Here is a 20990-nt window from a genome sequence, read left to right as displayed (position 1 = left end):
AATGACCTGTTCTTCAATTTTATTTATTCATTACTTACATCCTTATCAGAATTAGCCAAAATTAGCAGAGCAGTGATGCTAAGTAACCAAATGCAAATTGAAATATCAATACATACGTGCATGTTTAAAATGCTGAAAGTCCCAGGAATGTGGCACATTTTCATACTGTGAAGATTGTCCAAAGCCAGGAAATATGTGGATCTCACATTCTTCTTGTCAGTTATTCTTGCTTCTGAAATAGGTTGTCCCATTACTTTTCTGGTTATTCTCGACCATTATTTAGATTTGAAGTTGCTAGCGTAATGAAGTCCAGAAGGTTGCATACAATTTTTAATTAATGTATATCCAACTATGGGACTGTAATGGGTTTTGTGTTAGAAAAAGAAACTAACAAAACGACTGTCAAAAATTTGCACTAGATTACTGGATGTGTAGATATTGTATTTGTAAAATTATATGCAATTTTACAGATTCACAATATACCTACATTGACTGATACAGATTGAGTACCAATTAATCTGTTACATTCCTATTGGAAATGTAATTTCACACAGGGAACATTTAATTATAAATCTACAAATGGCTTGCGAACGAAATTCCTTGTGTTGAGAGAACAGGATATTGTGGTTACATCAAGCAACAATTTCAGAAACTGTAAATTTATGAACTGCAGAAATTAACCCTGAATTTCTTGCCAAGACACTTGGGGAATATCAGTTGTCTTATATTTAATTAGGCAATTTTTAGATGAGCGGTTGTTTTATGAAGGCATTTTGTGGTAAAATGGAACAGAAATTTCATGCAGTTTTTTTCAGTTTATAATCACACTTTTTTTTTCACTACTCTTCCAGCAGATCGCGGTCAAAAAGTCGCTCTCCGAAGAGAATTCACAGGTCAAATATCAGGAGGCGATCCTCATCCAGTCCTAGGAGTAGATCTCGTAGGAGGTCAAGGTCTCGAAACAGAACGCATTCGCACAGCAAGCGACGAGGCAGAAGTCGCTCACATAGTTCCTCGAGGCACAGGTTCAGGAGGCAGACTGATGGGAGATCTGACAGGTAATGATTTTTTTTTGGTGGGGGGGGTCCACTGCATAATGACTTTGTTTTATACTCACTTCTTTTTTTAAATAGGTAGAATGTTGTATGTATTCTAGTGCTTTCGTAGTTTCTCCATATTAACACAGGCATTCAAAATTTTGTTTTTCTTTCATATCCCAATCATGCTCTTTTTTTGCTTCAGTATAAGCCAAATATGATCTAGTAACTTTAATTTTTCATGAGTTACTTTGAATTAAAATGAAATGTTAATTTTCAGAGGCAGAGATCGAGATAGAGACAGACGAAGATACAGTTCCTCATCCTCGCGTGGAAGGTCGAGATCTCGTTCAAGGTTAGTTTCAAGTGAAAATTATGTTATGAAGTAAAATTCGGAAGGTAATTTTTATGTTTGGTCATTGGTAAGAGCGTGAATACTCTGTTTCATTGTTCACTAAGAGTCATACCACTAATCATCCCAGAGATCATGTTGTAGGCGTGGGTTATTCATAGGGGCATGCATATTTCGTTTTTGACGAAAAAACGAAATTTGAAAAAAACACATTGTAGTGTTAATTTTTCATGTTTTTGAAAGGTGTGAGATGCATTTTGTGACCATGTTTTGTCACGAAATTATGCAAAATGAACTGCAAAAAGCGAAATTAACTCTTAAACACGAAATTTAGGGTTTATTCACCGACGTGACACCTTTTGAGGTCTGAATTATCTTGAGAGTTATGCAATTCCCGGAAAATTGATTAATTCTGCTGTTAATATTGGAGAAGCAAAAATGGACTCCTTTACATAGAAATAAACTTAATACTCTGATAACTACATGAATGTGCTATTAGAAGTGAAATGTTAATTCTGTGGAATAAGTGTAGTTTTTAAATCAAATTTAGGATTATATTCACAATTTTAAAACCAAAATGTCTTTTTATATACCACTTTTCATCCAATTTTTCACCGCTATAACACCGATATTTTATTTTATTTACCACTTTTGAACCCAAAATTGACTCAGTTTTTGTACCGAAATTTTGCTTTTTTATTTACCAAAAATATGTGCCTCTAGTTATTCATTGTAAATGTCCTTGCGACAGTTTCATTCTTATCATTGTAATTGGCCTAAGCAGGCAGAAAATTTATGTAAAATGAGAAAATTACGAAAAAAAGGGTGGTGAAATTAATTGTATAGTACTGTAATTGAAACCTTGAAATGCAAATAAATTAGATTTTTTTAAAAAAAAAAATATTGCCTTCCTTTGGCCATATATACTTTCTTAAGATACAATGTTAGGAATTGTTTATTTCCAAAGTGTGTTCTAGAGCTTAGGTATCCTGTGAATTATGTAAAATGTCAGGTTAAGTGCTGATCTGTACACTTCTTTACTGCATATGTGATAACGGGGTTTAGTTTTTAGCATGCAATGTTAACTGCTTTTAACTATACTTATTCTAAAGCTACGTTTCGAGAGAACACCTCTTCTCTCATCTTCAGATAAACAAATTTCTTTTTGGTGGTGGTGGGGATAAAACTTACGACAGACCTGTGGTTTTACTACATTTCTGGTGTGCTATAGCTGAGCATGTTCGATTTTGCCACCAAAGTTCCTGGGTTTGAGTCCTGGCCAAGGCATGGGTGTTCTTTGTGAATGTCGTTTCATCAGTTTCACCGAATTACCATCCATTCTGATCATCACGATTAGCCGAAAGTGGCAGAAAAGCAACATAAAGTTTTTTGGCATTTTTGACTGCTGAATTACATGTCAATGCCTTGTAATCGAGGAATTCCAGAACCTAAGGCTTTGTCAAATTGAGGGCACATGTAAATACAAAACGGTATCCTCCACCTTTTTTTTTTTTTATCATCATCATCATCATCATCACATGATGCACTTGCCACTCTCAGGAACTTCAATTGACCTTGAACTGTGGAGGAAGTTACCGGTAAACTGTCTGGGTTGAATTGCTGTCCAGTTGACAAATAATTTGATATTATTTTGTCTGCATAGTCATTCTGACGAAGCATTAGCTTTAACGTAACCAAATTTGCCACATCTATTTTTTGTTTGACAAGGGAAAAAAATCAATTATGTTTTGCAAAACAAAACTAAAAAAGTAGTTTTGCTGCTTTAGACAACTTATGGTACAGCATTGATCTATCATACTTCCGAATAATCTGTGATATTAATGAAAAGAGGATGACAAAATGTATTGCAACCATTGTTCCAAAGCAGTATGTGGAGAATACCAAACAAATTGCTTTTTCAAATGTAACTATGAATGCTAAATCATGTCGAAACTTTTTTTGTTTGTTGCTAATACTATGAGAAACAAAATATGTTATTAGCCAATTTTAATTGCCAATAAAATTCTTCCTATAAAGAATATGGGTCATGAAAATGACTACGCCTTAGCTTTACCGTTCCTGATTCTCCACCTTAGCTCTCTAAGGTTAAACTGTAGTTGCAGCCCAGATTCTCGTATCTGTGCATAAAGTGGACTTAAAACTAAAAATGATCATGTTGTTTAATTTTAAATTATTAAAAAGTTCAAATATGATTTTAAAACACAAAGTATCAGATTATCATAATTATATGACATCATTTTATTTTCCTTGTAGGTCCTTGCAGAAAAGCAGCAGCAGTAGTTGCTCACCAGTTAAGAACCGTGGAAGATCATCAAGCTCCCCTTCGCTAAGCAAAACGGCACAGTCAGGAGGGGGAATGACTTCCATCAAGAAATCTCCTTCTCCTCCTAAAAAGCTACCCACGCCTCCAGTTCGAAGATATTACGGCAGAAGAAAAAGTGACAACTCATCTTCAGATGCGGATGATTCGGGTGACGAGAAAGAGAAGAAGAGCGATGAACCCAAACCTCCACCATCCAAGTAAGTTGGCCATTTTAAATAAGTATAGTAGTGTTTTTTATTCATTTTGCTGTTCGTTCATGGTGTAAGAATTTCATCTTTCATTCTCTTTTCATGATGGATTAAAATGGTAGGAGTGTTGTTAAATAAGAGTAAAAATTACAAACAATAAAATGGCATACTTAATACAGTGGAACCTGGATTTAATGTTCATAGATTTTACTTTTGAGCCAGAGTACCGTCAAAAACTTATCCTCGATTTTCAACTTTACATCAGAAATTACTTCAGTAGCACAGCATAAAAATATATCATGTTTTTTTTTACATTTTACTGAAAATTTATGGTCAACAGCTTTAACAGGTTCATAACAATTTAACAATTTGATTTTTTTTTCTGAATATTATATTTTACTGTCTTTTAATTTCTTTAGTCCTAGTGTTCTGAAAAATGTATAATCAAAATTCCACAGTAATTGCATGAGGAATATGCAGGATGGAATAATTTTTCGTCTGTGTTTTTAATAATTGAATTCCTGATCATAAATGTTGTTTAAACCAAGATTTGTCCCCCAATTAAATATTTACCGGAATATAAGATGCAGAACCCTTTTTTTGTACTCATTTTTGAGGAAAATGCTGTATCACTGAATATTAGAATTAATATGTAGGTCTACTTTCAACAAATAACTTACCTGATCTAATTAGGAAAGAATATATTTTAATTTTCTTTGTCCCAGATATTCAACTCCATAACTAAATGAAGAGTCATTTGAAACCTCTTCTAAATCAGAATCCGAGTCCTCATGCATTCGTTTGTACTCTACGTGACTGGAATGCTGTAGCACACCACAATGAAGTAAGAAAGAAAATGTCTAACTCAGAACGGAGAGAATTTCCAGAAATGAACTTAATCAAAAACTGAGTGTCAGCGTATAAGACACACCCTGTTTTTCAGACCTATTTTTAAAAGAAAATAGTACATCTCATACGCCGGCAAATATGGTAATTTATTTCCTAACAGACCTTCATTATTTGAATGTCGTTTCAACATATTTTGTGATCTTTACAAACTTTTCTGATAGGTGTATAACTATTGAGTGCAATCTTGTCTCTCTTTTATTGCAGGAACATCTCAGGGTTGGGTAATTCTGGTGCTGTACCCAAAGTCAGTAAGAATCCCTACTTAATAAGATATTACATAGCTTCCTAGTCATCTTTACTAATATACTATAAATAAATATCCAATATAATTTATCTAATCAGAGTGGTAGTTTATTTCAAATTAGCATTACTTTATATAAATTAATAAGAGAAAGGGGAAGTCGCTACCAGTACCATTACCAGGTGTTACTTAAAATTTTAAGTTGCAGTTATTCTGTACATAACTTTTATTAAGACCGAGGATGTAGAATATAATATATTTAAAAAAAATGTGTGAACTTTGTCTCAGTTGTATTTAAGATTACATTGAAAATTTGAGCCAAAGGACAAGATCTAGCAAGACTTGTCTCATAAAGCACTCCTTTCAAAATGTGTGTGTGTGAAAGGAAGAAGCTGATATTCCAAGTTCTAAAAATAAATACTGTATTTACTCATGTGTAATGCACCCTTTTTTTCCAAAATTTCTGCCCTCGAAACAGTGGTGCGTATTATGCATGGAAAAATTTGGACAGCGAACTTAAAACCGTCCACTATGTCACTCTGTATAATATGTATATATCAACAGACACAAATGCAAATTACCCGGTTGAATTTCTTTAGTAATTATAATTTTTAAAAAGACACTATAAAAGTGAAATGGCCATTCCCATGATTTTTATTTTTCACTTTGTAACGGATCGTTTTGTGACACTGATCTGGCAGAATTCGAGCATGCACTCTCATTACGGGATTTGTATTAGCGGTATTTGTCGGGCTAGAAATAATCAAAAGTAACTTCATGACCACTGCGAATCCATAACATAATTTTAATCTCGCTTTCTTCTACTACAGAATAAACAAGGTGGTTATAAAAGTGAAAGTTTTGGCATGATAAATGCAGGAAAGGGAGGGGGAGATGGCGTGGATTGGTGACTCATACACATGCGACGATATTCTCCTCTTGGTCCATACAGCAACAGCTTTACGACCTACAACGAAGAAAACTATTTCTTGAACCTGAATTGTACTGCACATTGCGTACACCATCAAAAAACCAGGGTGTGCATTATACACGCATGCACATTATGCATGCGTAAATACAGTAACCGTATGTTCAGAATTCTCCCTAGAATATGTACAAGAATATTAACATGGACGTATTTGTATTTTTGTTATTGGTATTGCTTTTCTGCCACTTTGGCTAATCATGACAATGACTGAGTGTTCATTAGATAAGTAAGTTTATGAAGGCACACTCACTCACAACACACATGCCCAGGCTGCACCTGTAACCTGGAAAGTTTGGTGGCAAGATTGAAAGGCCTTGACATTTGTAACAGATATTGGAAATACAGATAACTAATGCTATCCATATTAATATTCTAATGAGAATTCTCAATGGATCTAATTATTCAAACTATTTTAAATTTTGCATGAAAGAGTTGCAGGTACTAATATGTAGCTAAGGATCTGTTTTCATTGTGGATACTTCCATAAATACGAGCTGCATTTAAAAATTTGGTACATATTGGTATTTAAGGTATTGAAAAACTGGCTTTGTCTATAGCAGACCTTTGAGATAAAATTTCACATTCTCACATCTGAAATGGCCTCATAGTAAATGCTAAGATCAACTGCTATAGTAATTCATAAGCATTAGAAAGTGTAGACATAATGCATGGAAATTGTCGTTTAATTGAAGAATAGGTATTATAGAAAGTTGCTGAGGCATTTGCATAAAACTGATGTTCCACTAAGCCACTAACCATTAACGTACAGTCTTCGCAAGATGTGCGTTTAGCTAACTATAGATATCAGTAAAATGTATAGTATGCTGAAATCTTGTTGTTTTATAAGAAAGCAAGTACTGTACATACCTCTAAAATATATGGGGATTGGTTTTAGACATATACGTATCTAAAATGAAGGAAGCTTTCAGATCAAAGTGACAAACGCATGGGCCTTAAATAAGCATTCACTACGTATGTACGTCCATCACACCAAAGTGACACAGTGCACTATTGAGAAAACTGCTCAGTTCAAGAGACATGTCACTTGTCAATTTGGTCTGAAACGTATCTTGTGATGCATTACTTCAATAAGATATGTTATAGATGTTAATAATATCCTAGTATGTTATTCATAATCCAGTATTTGGTAAGCTTTTTAGTTATACCTTATAAATATTTAGTTTCATTCATTTTTTTAGTATTTTTTTCTTACTTCTATGCCATATTGTTCTTACACAAAATTAAAATGTAAGCAAATCAGGTGTTTGCGGATAAGACCTGCTGTGGTTTTCCACCGAATGACTAATGTCAGCACATCAAATTCCATTGCCACTGCTACGTGGCATTCTTGATCAGATCATGTTGTGGGAAGTGAGACAGAAGGTTTCGTGTTTGTGTACAGATCACTAAAGAAATCATGCCATATTACTTATTGGTATGTTAATCACTTGAATTTATTTTTGCAAGTCCTGTGACCTCTAAGGCGGTATGACGAGCATTGTAGCACTTTTGTTTTAAAGAAAAAGTACAAAGAATGTTTGTACATGAATTGTTTCAACAACTTCTCTGATAAGTAGACAGCAAAAGGATACTTAATCCGTGTTTTGAAGCTATATGGTGGATGTGGAGATGTATACGTACACATTCTCGTCTGTAAATTAGAACTCTGTGGTATATTGGTTAGTGGGGCCTGGGTTTGAATCCCGGTTAAGCCATTGGTGTTCTTTGTGTGTGCCCTTTCATCATTTTCATCAATTCACTCATCCTCATCATCATAATTAGCCAAAAGTGGCAAAAAAGTGATGCTAAATAATAAAAATCGAACACACACCTTTGAATACACAGGTTAGGTACATTAATTTCTACTTTCGGGGACAGTTCTCTGCCATTCCCAAATTTCACCTGCAGTGGCTAACAGTGTTGCCTTGTAACCAATTAGTCTTTAGTTCAATTCCCATTGGAGGCACACTGTACAGTGATGCAGATCCCACTTTGTACTGACAGTCCAGTCTACGTCTACCTATCTGAACATAAAATAGACTGAGAATTGCCGCTCATTTCTATAGCTATTTTTCAGAAATTTGGTTGTACAGACCTACATTGTTTTTACTGTTACTCTCATGAAGTAACAGTTTTTTTTTGTGTCAGTCCAAGTGTTTTTGTCCTTCAAGCTGTTCGAACTAGTTCTGCCACATTTAGCAGAACAGAAGCATACTTCATAAATTAAAAATCAAATATTGTTATGGGATTGTTTCAATGAGGCAGAGAAGCTAGGAACTCAGTTATCTATTTAAATGTGTTTCTTAGTCTTTCCAGAAGATGACACCTCAGGAGCGGCTTAAGAAGAAAATGCAGATTCTGCTGAACAGACAATGTAAGTTTTTTCATTCCTTCTAAGTTTTCTCGTTTCTTCCATTATTGTAGCATATGCTTAATTTGTAAGATAAAGGTGGCTTAACTGGTTTCAAGGCATTGTTAAATTTGGCGAACAGGCCTGTAGACGTAGTAATTGTTAGCTAGGGACATGTTGGGTTGAGGCTTGGGTCTAATTGCGGGGGGATGCTCTGCAAAGTACCCAAACTCAAGAAAAATATTGGCCTGTATACTCAATGGGCTGCCCACACGTCACCCAATTAATAAGCAGCTTTGGAGGGCTGTTTTGCCATGGAGTTAAGTGTTTTTTCCGGCATTAGCTATGGTGACAGTAAGATAGTGGGTAGATGCTTCGCGAGAATTTTACTATCTCCATTTGCATTTCCCATCACTTCCAAGTGCTGCCTGTAGAAGCTGACCCGGAAATCCTGGAAAAATTAGAGAACTTTATGAAGACATTAAAAAGAACGTGCAGGATTGAAAACTGAAAACATTATTTACGTTTTCCTCCCAATTGGTTCCAATTTGATATAACAATTTGTTTTTTGTTTTATTTTTCATTATTTATTTTTTGCAGTGTTGAATAAACTGAATTTGCATGATTAACCGGCAAAATTTAATACATAAAACTTGGGCTGATTGAAACCGATGACTATACTTATTCTACAACATGCATAAATTTGCCAAGAGATTTGCTTTAAAATATTTGAGAATTACATCAAAATATTAAAATGCATGTTATGTAACCATAGAATCCAGTTTTTCACACAAACCTCGGGCAAAATAAAAATAATTTGAATTTGGCATAACTTCCTGGATAATTAGGCTCCTTCAAAGTGTTGCACAGCATTTTATGGACCCTGTGAAAGCAGAATTCCAGAAAAGTATCTGTCTGTATTGTAAATAAATTGCAACCAATACTTTTTGATATTGATAAATTGGCATCGTCTTAACCATACACCTTTTAATTAATATGTTATTCTGCATCAGTATTGAGTGTTCTCGAAAGGTATTTAAAATTAACTGTAAAATCTGAAAAGTCAAGGAATGGGGATTTTCAAAGTAAGTGGGAACTTTGTGCAGGTATGTAGGTAACGTAGAAGCAGATTGTTATTTTGTGTCCATCTTCATTTTAGATAAAGCAGACAAAAGAGCAGAGAAAATGAAGCTAGAAAAACAAGAGCAGGAAAGACAAGATAGAGAAGAGGAGCTGAGAGAAATGGCCATTAAGCTCAGGCGAAGGTATGTGTAGCAATAGTGTGGCATACTCATTCTCTTCCGTTGATTATAGTTTGAAGAGGTCTTAAGAGTTTCCTTCAAAGTGTATACAGAGCGTCCATTTTGGCTTGGGGCTAAGATAGCACGTGACTGCAGAACAGCAAGGCATGGTGCATATGCTGGAATTTTCGATCCATAATGTCGCTCATATTTTTACGTGCATATCTTCAGCATGCAGACAAATATATTTATATTGCATAACGAGTACCAGCATGTGTTATTAGAGTTGTTCAAAGTGGAGGCGAACAGCATTAACACATTCCGGCATCTTTTGTTAAAATTTTGATTGATATGCAAAAGTTCCTTTTCCATAATTCTTGTAAGTTGTGTGTTTATATTGTCTTTCAGTTCATTTATAGTGTGGGGAATGTTTCTGTAGACTCAACTTTTTAGGGTTCCCCATAAATAAGTTGTCACGCGGCTGTAATTCTTCCACTGTAGTGACTGTAACAGTGGTTCTCAACCTTTTTTTCAGTGTGGAACCCACATTGAAGCATATTACACTTCATGGGACCCACAAGCATGGCTGCTGGCAGAATTACTTGTGGGGTGTACACCCAGTTCATAATCATATTTTTGCTAACATCGAGTACTTTAAGAATCACTCTTACTTAACCCTCCCGTTGCCAAGCTTTTCAACACCTTTATTTTACCAAGCGGGGTATTTCGACTACCCCAATACAATTTTGTGATTTAGTGTAATATTTGTTTTTAGATTGTGTTATTTTCAATGAATATCTTTATTTAGTATTGAAATACAGTTTTTCAAATTTTTAAAAGTATTTAAACTGAACATAAACACCGTCTGTTGATACTAGTGCAGCGTTGCCATGTATGCGCTCTCTAATTCAACTCAACAATAGTAACCTGACACAATAGAGAACAATATATGTTATTTGAGCTAAACAATGGATGTATGGTAAAATTTGACAATGGAAAAATTAAATAACGAAGATGAATGAGAGACATATTTCGTAAAACCTTCATTTTTGGCAAATAAGAAGATAAGACATTTCATACCAAGCAGGTTAGTCTCACAACCCCACCAATATATCCCGTCAATAATAACTATAAAAACAAAAAAATTGAGTCAGTCACGAGTGTGAATACAATTTCAATCATTTTAGGACAAAGTCATGAAATGACAAGTATGTAGCTCTTCAGATAAAATTATTATAGGGAAAAATCAACCTGGGGTAGTCAGAATACCCTGCTTGGTAATGCGAGGGTTAAAGAAATTACATGTTCTTCATTCTAGAAAAGTAAAATGTAATTTAAAAGACTAATTTACTCTATTCTAACATCTAACTGATGATAGTTGGACACCTCTCGGCAATCGCATAGAAACAGGTGGTCGGAAATATCAAGCGACACCTTAAGTCGACATGCATATGACACACAGATAATTAAGAACTCATTGCAATGACCGAAATGAAAACGACAGATATCTGATTCACTTGACTAAGACATTCAGAGAGATGCCGGTAAAAAGCAATAGTAGAGCGGGAATAACAGAAATGCAGAGTTTAGACTATGTACAACACGGGTTGAATTTAAATTGTTAAAACAATATATCTTAGGAATTTAAATGTAATAAGTTTTTAAGACAGTAAATAAATTTTTGAGCCCCGTCAGGACCCAGCAGTGGGTCATTCCCCATAGGTTGAGAAACGATGCTCTATAAGGTTTCAGTTTCAACAGTTTAGTAGTCACATGGGCTGATGTTTTTGAAACGCTTACTTCCTGTGAAACGCAATGTAGGGATTTATTCGGAGAACATTCTACTGATGCCCCAATTTCATCAAATGTTTCTTCCATTAGAGTGGAAGTTAGTTTTCGCTCAGCAATTCTAGCATTTAACGATCCTGTTTCTTTTAACTGTTCTGTTTCTGTACCTGGAGCTGCAATGCGAGGAAATTATGAACATAAATATATGTCTGCATGCTAAAGATATGTGTGTAAAAATATGGATCGAAAATGTTGGCATCAGAGCCATGCCTCACCATCTGCAGTCAAGTGCTATCACGGTCCCGAGTAAAAATCTTAGAGGTGATGCTTGGGCAATAGATGCCAATACTGTACCTGTGAGAAATTTTCACTAACATCAAAAGAGCAACAATATAAAACAAACTACAAGGTATAACCAAAGATTCACTGGCCATGTGTCAAACATTCCATATTCTGCCATTCTGATGCAAAATTGCAAATTCTCCTTGAAGAATGTTAACATTAATAGTTCAGTAATCTCCTTAATGTATGTAATCAAGCAATTGTAGTGGGACTGTGTATTTACATATGTACTTTATAAAACTAGTTTATATGTATTACGATATTTACACTTGTAGAATGCACACGCATGAATAATGCACACCCTAGTTTTTCATGGGGAAAAGTGACAAATTATATCTTGTACATAATGCGCAGTAAAATTCAGGTTAGAAATGGCTTTCTTAGTTGTAAGTCTTGAAGCTGTTGCTATGCCTATCAAGAACAAATTACATCGTACCTATTCAATGAGTCACCTGTTGCTGCGTGGACAAAGAGGAGAATATCGCCTTGTGTATATAATGAGTCACCAACCCATACCACCTCTCTCTCTTCCTCCACTGTGCTTAGCATCTTAAACCTTTAACTTCTGTAACCACCTTGTTTATTTTATTCGGTAGTAGAAGAAAGAGAGATCAAATTATGTTATGGATTTGCAGCAGTAAGGATGTTATTTTCTTTTTTCTACCACCCAACAAATATTGTTAATACACATTCTGTGTGATGGGAGGTGCATGCTCGAATTCCGCTAAAATGAACCACTTTTCTCGGTGTCACAAGCATTCCATTACAAAGTGAAAAATCATGGGAAATGACTCTTACTTTAAAAAATATATATATGTATATATATTAGGGATGGGACCGATTAATCGGTACTCTATCAGTATCGGCCGATATAGGCATATCGGTATCGGCCGATATAGGCATATCGGTGTATTGGTTAAATTACCGATTATTTTACCGATCCGATATATCTATTATTATCTGATAATTTAGTGCAAAATTCTGCCATTTTGTTGTAATTTTTATGGATAATATCCATGCCCTACTTTCTAAAAAAGTAAATGTCTAAATATGCAATTTATCTTTCACTGCAGTCACCTTGAAACACACATTTATTAAAGAGGTCAGTGAACCTTTCAGGTTCTTCAAGGACCATTTATAATTTTATATCGGATCGGTAGAATATCGGTTATCGGTAAATTTTATATCGGTATTTTATCGGTATCGGCCAAAATTTCATATCGACCCAGGTGAGGATGTAGATAAGGTTTGAGGCATGGCAGGTCCCTTTGGGATGGAGGGTAAATTTGCCAGTGGCCGTGTGCACCTGGAGGGTGTGAGAAGTGATGAGGATGGTGTGCACACGGCCACTGGCAAATTTACCCTCCATCCCAAAGGGACCTGCCATGCCTCAAACCTTATCTACATCCTCACCTGCAACATCTGTGGTGATTTTTACCTGGGGGAAACATCAACGGCCCTCAACCTCCGCATCAATAACCACCGCTCCTCCACCCACAACCTGGACTTCACTGTCGCCGTCCACACCAACCACCACAACATCAGTTTCAACGACTGCTTCCGGGTAGCGATCATCCACCTCCTACCCCAACCAGCCAACACCTCTGTTCGCAAAAGATGGGAGAGGGTCTACATATCGGCCATGAGTGCAACCACTCCACCTGGCCTGAACAAGGCCACCCAGTAATGCCCAACCCTCACCCACCCTCCCGCCCAACTCATCCTACACACTCACAGTTTACGACGAGCCTGGTGACGAAACAGTGTTTTTTTCGTTCTACGCACCGCTTCTTCTTCAATGGGGACCTGGCAACTCTGCAGGACCCCAACTTCTGGTTCCGTCTTCTGTTTCTTCTCACACCGATGATGCTATAAATTAGCGAAAATTTTGAATTTTCCTACTGTCCGGTGAGTGTTTCCTTTTACCTTATTTGATTTTTACTTAGCCCTTTTGGCCCTCCTTGCTTTTATCCATTATATATATATATATATATATATAATGAATTAATTGCTCAAGAAACCCAACCTAGTAATTTGGAATGTTTATAAATTGTTATACACAGTGACATAGTGAAAACATGTTTGGTTTAATGTGGGCTGTCCAAATTATTTCGTGCATACTACGCACCTCAGTTTTTGGGGGCAAAAATTTTGGAAAGATATGTGCATTATACATGAGTAAATACGCAGTATATTTGTAGATACAGTGGAACCCCAATTTTCTGTTCCCGGGTTTTAAATTTTCTTAGATTATACAGCATGTCCACAAAAACATTCCATGATTATAAACACATATAGCATCGCTCTTTGTACTCATATTTATATAAATTTGGTACCGTTAGAAGCAGAAACTCAAAAGTTTTAATACCTAACTACCTACCTCAGTGGCACTCAATGTGTGCTCCTCGTGTCACGCTGCAAACATCAAGGTGATATTCCCACTCATGCCACACACGTTCCAACGTATCTATAGTGACGATCTCGATGGCGGCAATGATACGACATTTCAGATCTTCCAGATCTTGAGGCAGTGGAGGTACGTATACGAGATCTTTTATGTAACCCCATGAGAAGAAGTCACAGACAGAAGTCTGTTAACTCAAATATAAGACTGTGGTCTTCTAGAATTTCTGGAAACTTTCAGTGTTGTTTTAATTTCACCTTATTGCTCAAATTGAATGTACTTTTCTCATCATAAACCCCTTCATCCATTTCATATCCTCACAATTTTCTAGTTGAAAGTACATAGTGACTCCATGAATGAATAGGTTTCTAGAAAAAATGCTTCAGAAATCCGATCAGTCGATCCTACTTCAATTTTTTGCCCACCTAAATTATGTTGGCAAACATAATTTTACAATTTTGTACATAGCTCTCATCGTCATCTTCGCGATTAGCCAAATGTGGCAAAAAAGCCTCAAAATAATATTGGGAATTTTTTATGTTTGAATTCGAATTTTTTCGAAATATCAATTTTTGAGTGAATTTGTGTCAAAATGTTAAAGAAATCCGAAAGTATATTTTTAGTAGATCTGAGTTTATATCAGTTTGAACCAATTCTGATACCAATCTCGATAATCTTCCTGGTCTTCCCTGATACTAATGCTTGAAAATTGTAAAAGTTAAAACTTGTTAAAATATACTGGTTATAATATAAGTATTTCACTGCAATTTATGCATCAAATTTACAAGAGTTTTGCTTTAAAATATTCAAGAATTTCGTGGGGATATTAAATTAGTTGTCAATCACAAAATCCATTTTTGGGTTTATACAGGTGCAAAGTATATTAAAATTTCAAATGTTGAATAACTTTCAGGATAATTAGACTTTACAAAAGTGTCTTAGAGCATTTTTTGTAGACCTGTAAGGTACCCAAACCCCAGAAAAATATTAGCTGGTATCAGTGAATAATTCCAACCAATACTGATTTTTGCTAATACATTTTTATGTATTTATTTATTTATATATTTGGAGGTGTAATTCATCGATACTTGAATTATTACAGGGAGAGAGAACGGCGCCACAGAATGCAGGAGCAAGAGACTACCTCCCTGATGGGCGAAGAAGGGGATGAGAGCTGCTCGAGATCAGGGTCTGGCTCTCCATCACCTTCGCACTCTCCAACCGCCACGTTGTCTCGTTCAAGGTCAAATTCTCCAGCCAACTCTCAGTCCAGGTCGCACTCACGCTCGTTGTCTCCACAGTCCTCCCCACCTCATTCTTTGGTGAAGTCCTCGTCACCAAGTCGCTCGCCGCAACAGTCGTCAAGGAGTCAAAAGGATGGACGTGTTAGCTCGTCTCGTAGATCAGTTCAGCAAAGTATTAGTAGTGAACGGAATCAAGACAGAGGCCATTCTTACACTGGCAGTCGCTATAGGTAAGAGCAATATCAATATATTTGATCATAATTAGACCTCGGATTTTTATGTAATATAAAAGTACAAAATATGTACATAAATATGTAACAATAATTGATAAAATATGTACCTAAATATGTATTATCAAATGGATATGTAGCTAAATATGTAGTATCAAAGAATACGTAATGTTAATAATGAGTATCCAAACAATTTCAAGAATTCTGCTAGATATTAATTTTATTTAAACATATTCAATATAATTTTTAGGACATAAGTTGTTCAAATTAAAATCTGTATGACATAAGTTGTTCAAATTAAAATCCGTATGAAATTTATAAAGTCCAAAAACACAGCAACATATACATATTTATGAAACCAATTTTCTCAACTATTAAGTACTTTTCACATCGCAAATTATTGTATAATATGTAAATATGAAGGAGAGCTCTGTAACTTTCGAAACAAATTGTAAAATGAAGCAATCACAGAAAGAACAATTGGATGAAAATACATAGCTACTTTTGTACTTCTTGCACAAGTGAAGGAAACATATTGTGTTACTTGCTACGTACAGAAAAGTAGCTTTCTTGTCCACCGATGCCAAGTTTATAGGTTATTTGCCTAAATCTAAAAGTGAAACGAAAATGTGTAACCAGAAAAGAGGGGGTTCAGCATGTTTCGATGTATAACAGCACTGATTAGAAAATATGACATACGAGGTAAGAGTTTTCTTCATCATATTTCAGAGATCGAAAACATAGAAAAAAGGATCAAGATAGGAAAAAAAGTACCAAAATATGTTGTTTTATGTAAGGTAAATTAGCAAATATGTAAAATATGTAATATCCTGGCAAATATGTAAAAATATGTAACATAAAACGTACGCAAAATCATGTCAAGTTATATAATTCGTTGACATTTTTCAGTTCAAGGTATGTATCTAGAAAGGAATAGAATTTGTACTTACATGCATATCCAAGCTCTAAACATAACTACCATAGTTGCAGAGCATATTGAGCTGTTGATTTGTGATCTCAGGTTCCAATCCAGGTCTGGACATAGTGTTCTTTTATTATTCGTTCTTTATCAATTCACTGTTCTCACTAACGTGGAAAAGTCACAGAAATTGACAGGCTATGGAGACGTTGAATGCTAGATAATATTTTTGAAATTAAAGTCCCAATTAACTTTTATAGTGTTAATGTATTGATAGACTATACTTAAATTACTCAGTAAGTCAATAATTGTGGCTTCTTGATTATTTTTCACCGCTGCATTGCTACAACAACCAATTATCACCAGGCCGACCTTCGTGGCAGAGTTATGATTTGTTAGCACAGCATGCTACGTAGCCAGGAGTCCTGGGTTTGAATCCCAGGCTGGGTTTGGGTGTCCTTTATGAGTCTCCCTTCATCATTTTAATCTTATTACTCATCTTGATGAATAGCCAAAAGTGGTATAAAAGCGAAGTAAGAGAAGCCAATTAGGGGTGGGACAGTTTTAATTGGTTCTCTCTCAGTTTCGGCTAATATATGCACATCGGTGTATTGGTGGAATTACTGATAATTTTACCGATACGATATATCTACAAATATACAGGATAATTCAAAATGAATGGTGCAACTTTACACAGTTATTGTGACGTTACTGTTTATGATAGAAAATCAGACAAGGCCTCAATATAAAGAAAAACTCGAAGTTTTCTTCTCACTAAGTGGGCTTATGCTGCTTTGCCGCTGTTCCACCAGGATCGCCTGTGTTGCAAAATGGCTAGTGACCAGTAGATGGGGGATTGTGTGTTGGAGCTATCAAGAACTGATTCACTCACAATGGTGCAAAGGCATTTCGACGTGCGTTTTGGTAGTAATGCACATGTTTCACCCTTCCGAAAGATTTGCCAAAGTTACAACTGCAAATTGTTAATGTTTGAAACCATGGCCAATGACTTGCTGTCTCATGCATACTTGATTATCATTTGGATGTTTACTGCATTACACGTGGTTCCCATGTTGAATCTTTGTAATGTAAGTCATGTGAGTAAAACATCCACAGTTTTTCTTCATGTTGATGCCTTGTCTGATTTTCTATCGTAAACAGTAACCATTCATTTTGAGTTACCCTGTATTATACTTTAGTTCGGTTTACTATCATTTTTTAATAATTTTTATGGATATAAACATGTAATATCCATGCCCTGCTTTTCTAGAAAGTAAATGTCTAGTCAATGAATCAATAATAACCAGTTGATTGCCTCTTTAATCCCTACTTACATATCGACGGCTGAATGTGTCTTGTTGTATCTCCACTTTTTGTTGGAGATGAGTTGATGAAGTTATCATGTTAATGCATCACATTCCAAAGCAATTGTAATTTTTCTTGTATGTACACATTGTTTGCATTGTAGAATTATTTATCTTGTATGTTGCCATTCTCATAGACCCACTATGGAGTTTTCTTTCTCACAATTTGGGTAAGCCACCATCTTTAAAATATAATGTAATGGAAGACGTCAAGAATCTCTGAAAAAAAAGTTAATGATTTTGAATTGCCTGATGATATTTGGGATCGTAATTGAAAAATGTGATAAAAATCTTCATGCAGAATAATAATAAAAACAGACTGTTTGTTTCACATTTAAATTACTATCTTACAACAATGTAACAAATGTTAAAATATTTTTATATTAATAAAAATATAAAAAATATATACAACCTAAATTACTTATGACCAGTGAGTATCATCCGTCGAAACATGCGACGTTTCGGGGGTCTTACCGCCCCCTTGCTTTCCTTAGGCACGATTCACCACCATGCCGCGTCAAGTTGTATCAAACAAGGAAAAGGGTGCAGGTTGAAGTGGTAAAGCAAATTTTGATAAAACTTGTCTTCGCCCACATATATTGGCCTTATCCCGAACCATCTTACTTTAAAAAAACAACAACACTATAACGTATAAAAGAAGTTAAAAACTATAAAATTCCAGTCCACTCACGTGACCGTTTGATACAACTTGATGCGGCATGGTGGTGATTCGTGCCTAAGGAAAACCTGAAGAAGGGGGCGGTAGCACAATGCGTAATTTGAATGAACAATGTAACATTGTATAACTGATTTTTTTTTGTTGAAAAAATTAACCATTGTTTTAAGTTTTCAAACTAAAAATAAATGTCTGATGAAGGGAGCGGGTGCTCACCTGAAACGTCACAAGAAAACTGTGTTTTTATGCTTGTTACAACTGCAGACTACAAAAGAAATATATTTGTAGTGTATTCCAAATCCACATGAAACAAACTTTAATCAGCTCTCCTGTGAAGTTACTGTACATGGACGTGCGACAAAATAATTTTCATCTGGCGATATGTTTGTCCAAACTGCATCTTAGAATACGTCAATATTTCATGCAATGATATGTTTATAAACATAAGCTAACTTTGCATTTTGCAGGGAAAGAAGCAACAGTGACAGCCAGGAGCATAGAAACAGCAGAAACCATGATCAGAAGCATGATAGCCGTAGTCAAGACAACAGAGGAGAAAACAGAAGTGAAAATCGAACTCCAAACACAAAGGGTGGGAGTCGCAGCTACGGGAGTGAGAGCCGGAATCAGGATTTCCGTAACGAAAGTCGAAGCAGAGATTACAAGACTGAAAATGCACAGGACTCTAGAGGTGAGAGTAGAAAGCAGGACTACAGATTTGACAATCGGAGTTACAGTAGGAACGAGAGTAGGAGTCAAAGTTACAGAAGTCAGGATTACAAAAGTGACAGCAGCCAGGAGTACAGAAGTGATGGTCAAGATTACAGGCGGAATAGAAATAGTGCAAGAAGCCATAGTCGAGATGATCATAGTCATAGCAGAAGTCCACAGCAACGGTCTCGCTACAGGTACTATTTCTTTTATACACTATTTTCTGTGTTTTAACTCCTTAAGTAGGGAATTAAATGCTCTGCCTGCTATACCATAAATCCCTTAACTTGCTTTTCCTGTTGTTACATCTGACGTAATTTTTTACACAATATTTCAACTCTTTTAACAGTCTTCATTCTTGTCATTATCCACCTGATAAAAACAGTTGCAAAATATTGTGCAGTAACCTAAGATGTGCCGACAATAACAGAACAAAGTTAGCAGGGTTGTTACGCATCTGGAAAACGGGAATGTCTGGGAATTTGGCTTGTCAGGTTGAAATCGGGGAATTTTGCAGATCTGGAATTTACATTCATTTTGGAGCCTGCAAGAGAAAATGTTGCAAAATAGACAACCAGTTCACTTCCATTTCTGGATTTGCTTCTTGTGATTCCACTCCCAAAAAAGATTCAGTTTAGAAACTTGTTTCTTTCGTTCTTATGATTCTCAGTCTTGTGCAAAATTATGGTTCCTTCGAATTTCTGTAATAGATTTTCACTTTTATAATACTAGATATTAGAAAGAATATCAAAGTAAAACTTGCAGTCCAGATATCTGATTGGTAACTATACATAATTATCGGACAGGTTGGTGAAGATGAGGTAATCGTCTATTATTTTATAGGTCTTAGTCTTGTTGGCATTTTCTATAAAATTCTTATATGTAACAAAAGTTCCTCCAGATGCTTATAAATGTAAGCAAAAAACTAGCATTTTCTACAACATTATAAATCTACATGAAAATGAAAAATTCTGTATGGTTTATGATTTTTTTCCTGTTGTTTTTATATTGTGGAGATCTGTTATGGTGATGTACCTCTGTTACCTTAGCCTGAAGGCTAGATGCACGTGATTGTAACACCCAATATATTTGATGCCGATTGTAATTTTACATTTTACTCTTCGAATTTTCACGTGTGTGTAGAATGAAATTTGCTTAAAAAAATGTTGTTAAAGTGGATATTCGTAATAATTAACGAATTATATATTGAATTGAAAAACACAAGGTTCAAAAGCAAAAATCATGATGATAAACATCTGGAAAAAAATCATTTTTGGACTGGAAGACCTGCTAATGTCAGTGAATTTCTTAATCAAATAATCATAGCTACCCTGGTTAGTGTAAGATGCTTATAGTACATCTGCAATGCAAGGAAATAAACTTTGTAGCTTGAATTACTTGAATGGGCTCGCAGACAATGCCTGGTGAGGTACCGAAGGATTCCTAAGAAGTAGAGGTACAGAAATAGAAGCTCAAGATTTCGGTTCAAAAACTGAGCACATTTTGGGATAAACATTGGTATGTAAATTGGCATTTCGGTGTTGAAATGGTGAAAAGAACCCTAAATTTGATTTTAAAAGCTACATTTATTAAAAAATAAAGATTTCCCTTCTGATAATACATTTTATGTAGTTATGAGAATATTAAGTTTATTCCTCCGTA

General features: G+C 35.3%; 1 protein-coding gene across 3 annotated transcripts in view; it reads left to right on the top strand.

The window, feature by feature from the left end:
• LOC145980996 (uncharacterized) overlaps positions 1-20990 on the top strand; it is a 91750-nt gene that overhangs the window by 40048 nt on the left and 30712 nt on the right. For 2 of the 3 annotated variants that reach the window (XM_083114091.1, XM_083114089.1), the window contains exons 9-16: positions 852-1058; positions 1318-1392; positions 3664-3930; positions 5035-5074; positions 8367-8433; positions 9569-9674; positions 15287-15658; positions 19085-19525. In XM_083114091.1, the coding sequence (XP_082970217.1) occupies positions 852-1058; positions 1318-1392; positions 3664-3930; positions 5035-5074; positions 8367-8433; positions 9569-9674; positions 15287-15658; positions 19085-19525 (1575 nt within the window). The remainder of the gene's footprint in view (positions 1-851; positions 1059-1317; positions 1393-3663; positions 3931-5034; positions 5075-8366; positions 8434-9568; positions 9675-15286; positions 15659-19084; positions 19526-20990) is intronic. The other variant, XM_083114090.1, reaches the window with a different exon arrangement.

This window comes from Lepisma saccharinum, chromosome 28 (assembly GCF_977018435.1).
Source record: "Lepisma saccharinum chromosome 28, izLepSacc3.1, whole genome shotgun sequence".
Classification (NCBI taxonomy): Eukaryota; Metazoa; Arthropoda; class Insecta; order Zygentoma; family Lepismatidae; genus Lepisma; species Lepisma saccharinum.
Note: the sequence above shows the minus strand (reverse complement) of the source record. Positions and strands in the feature narration are given on the sequence as shown.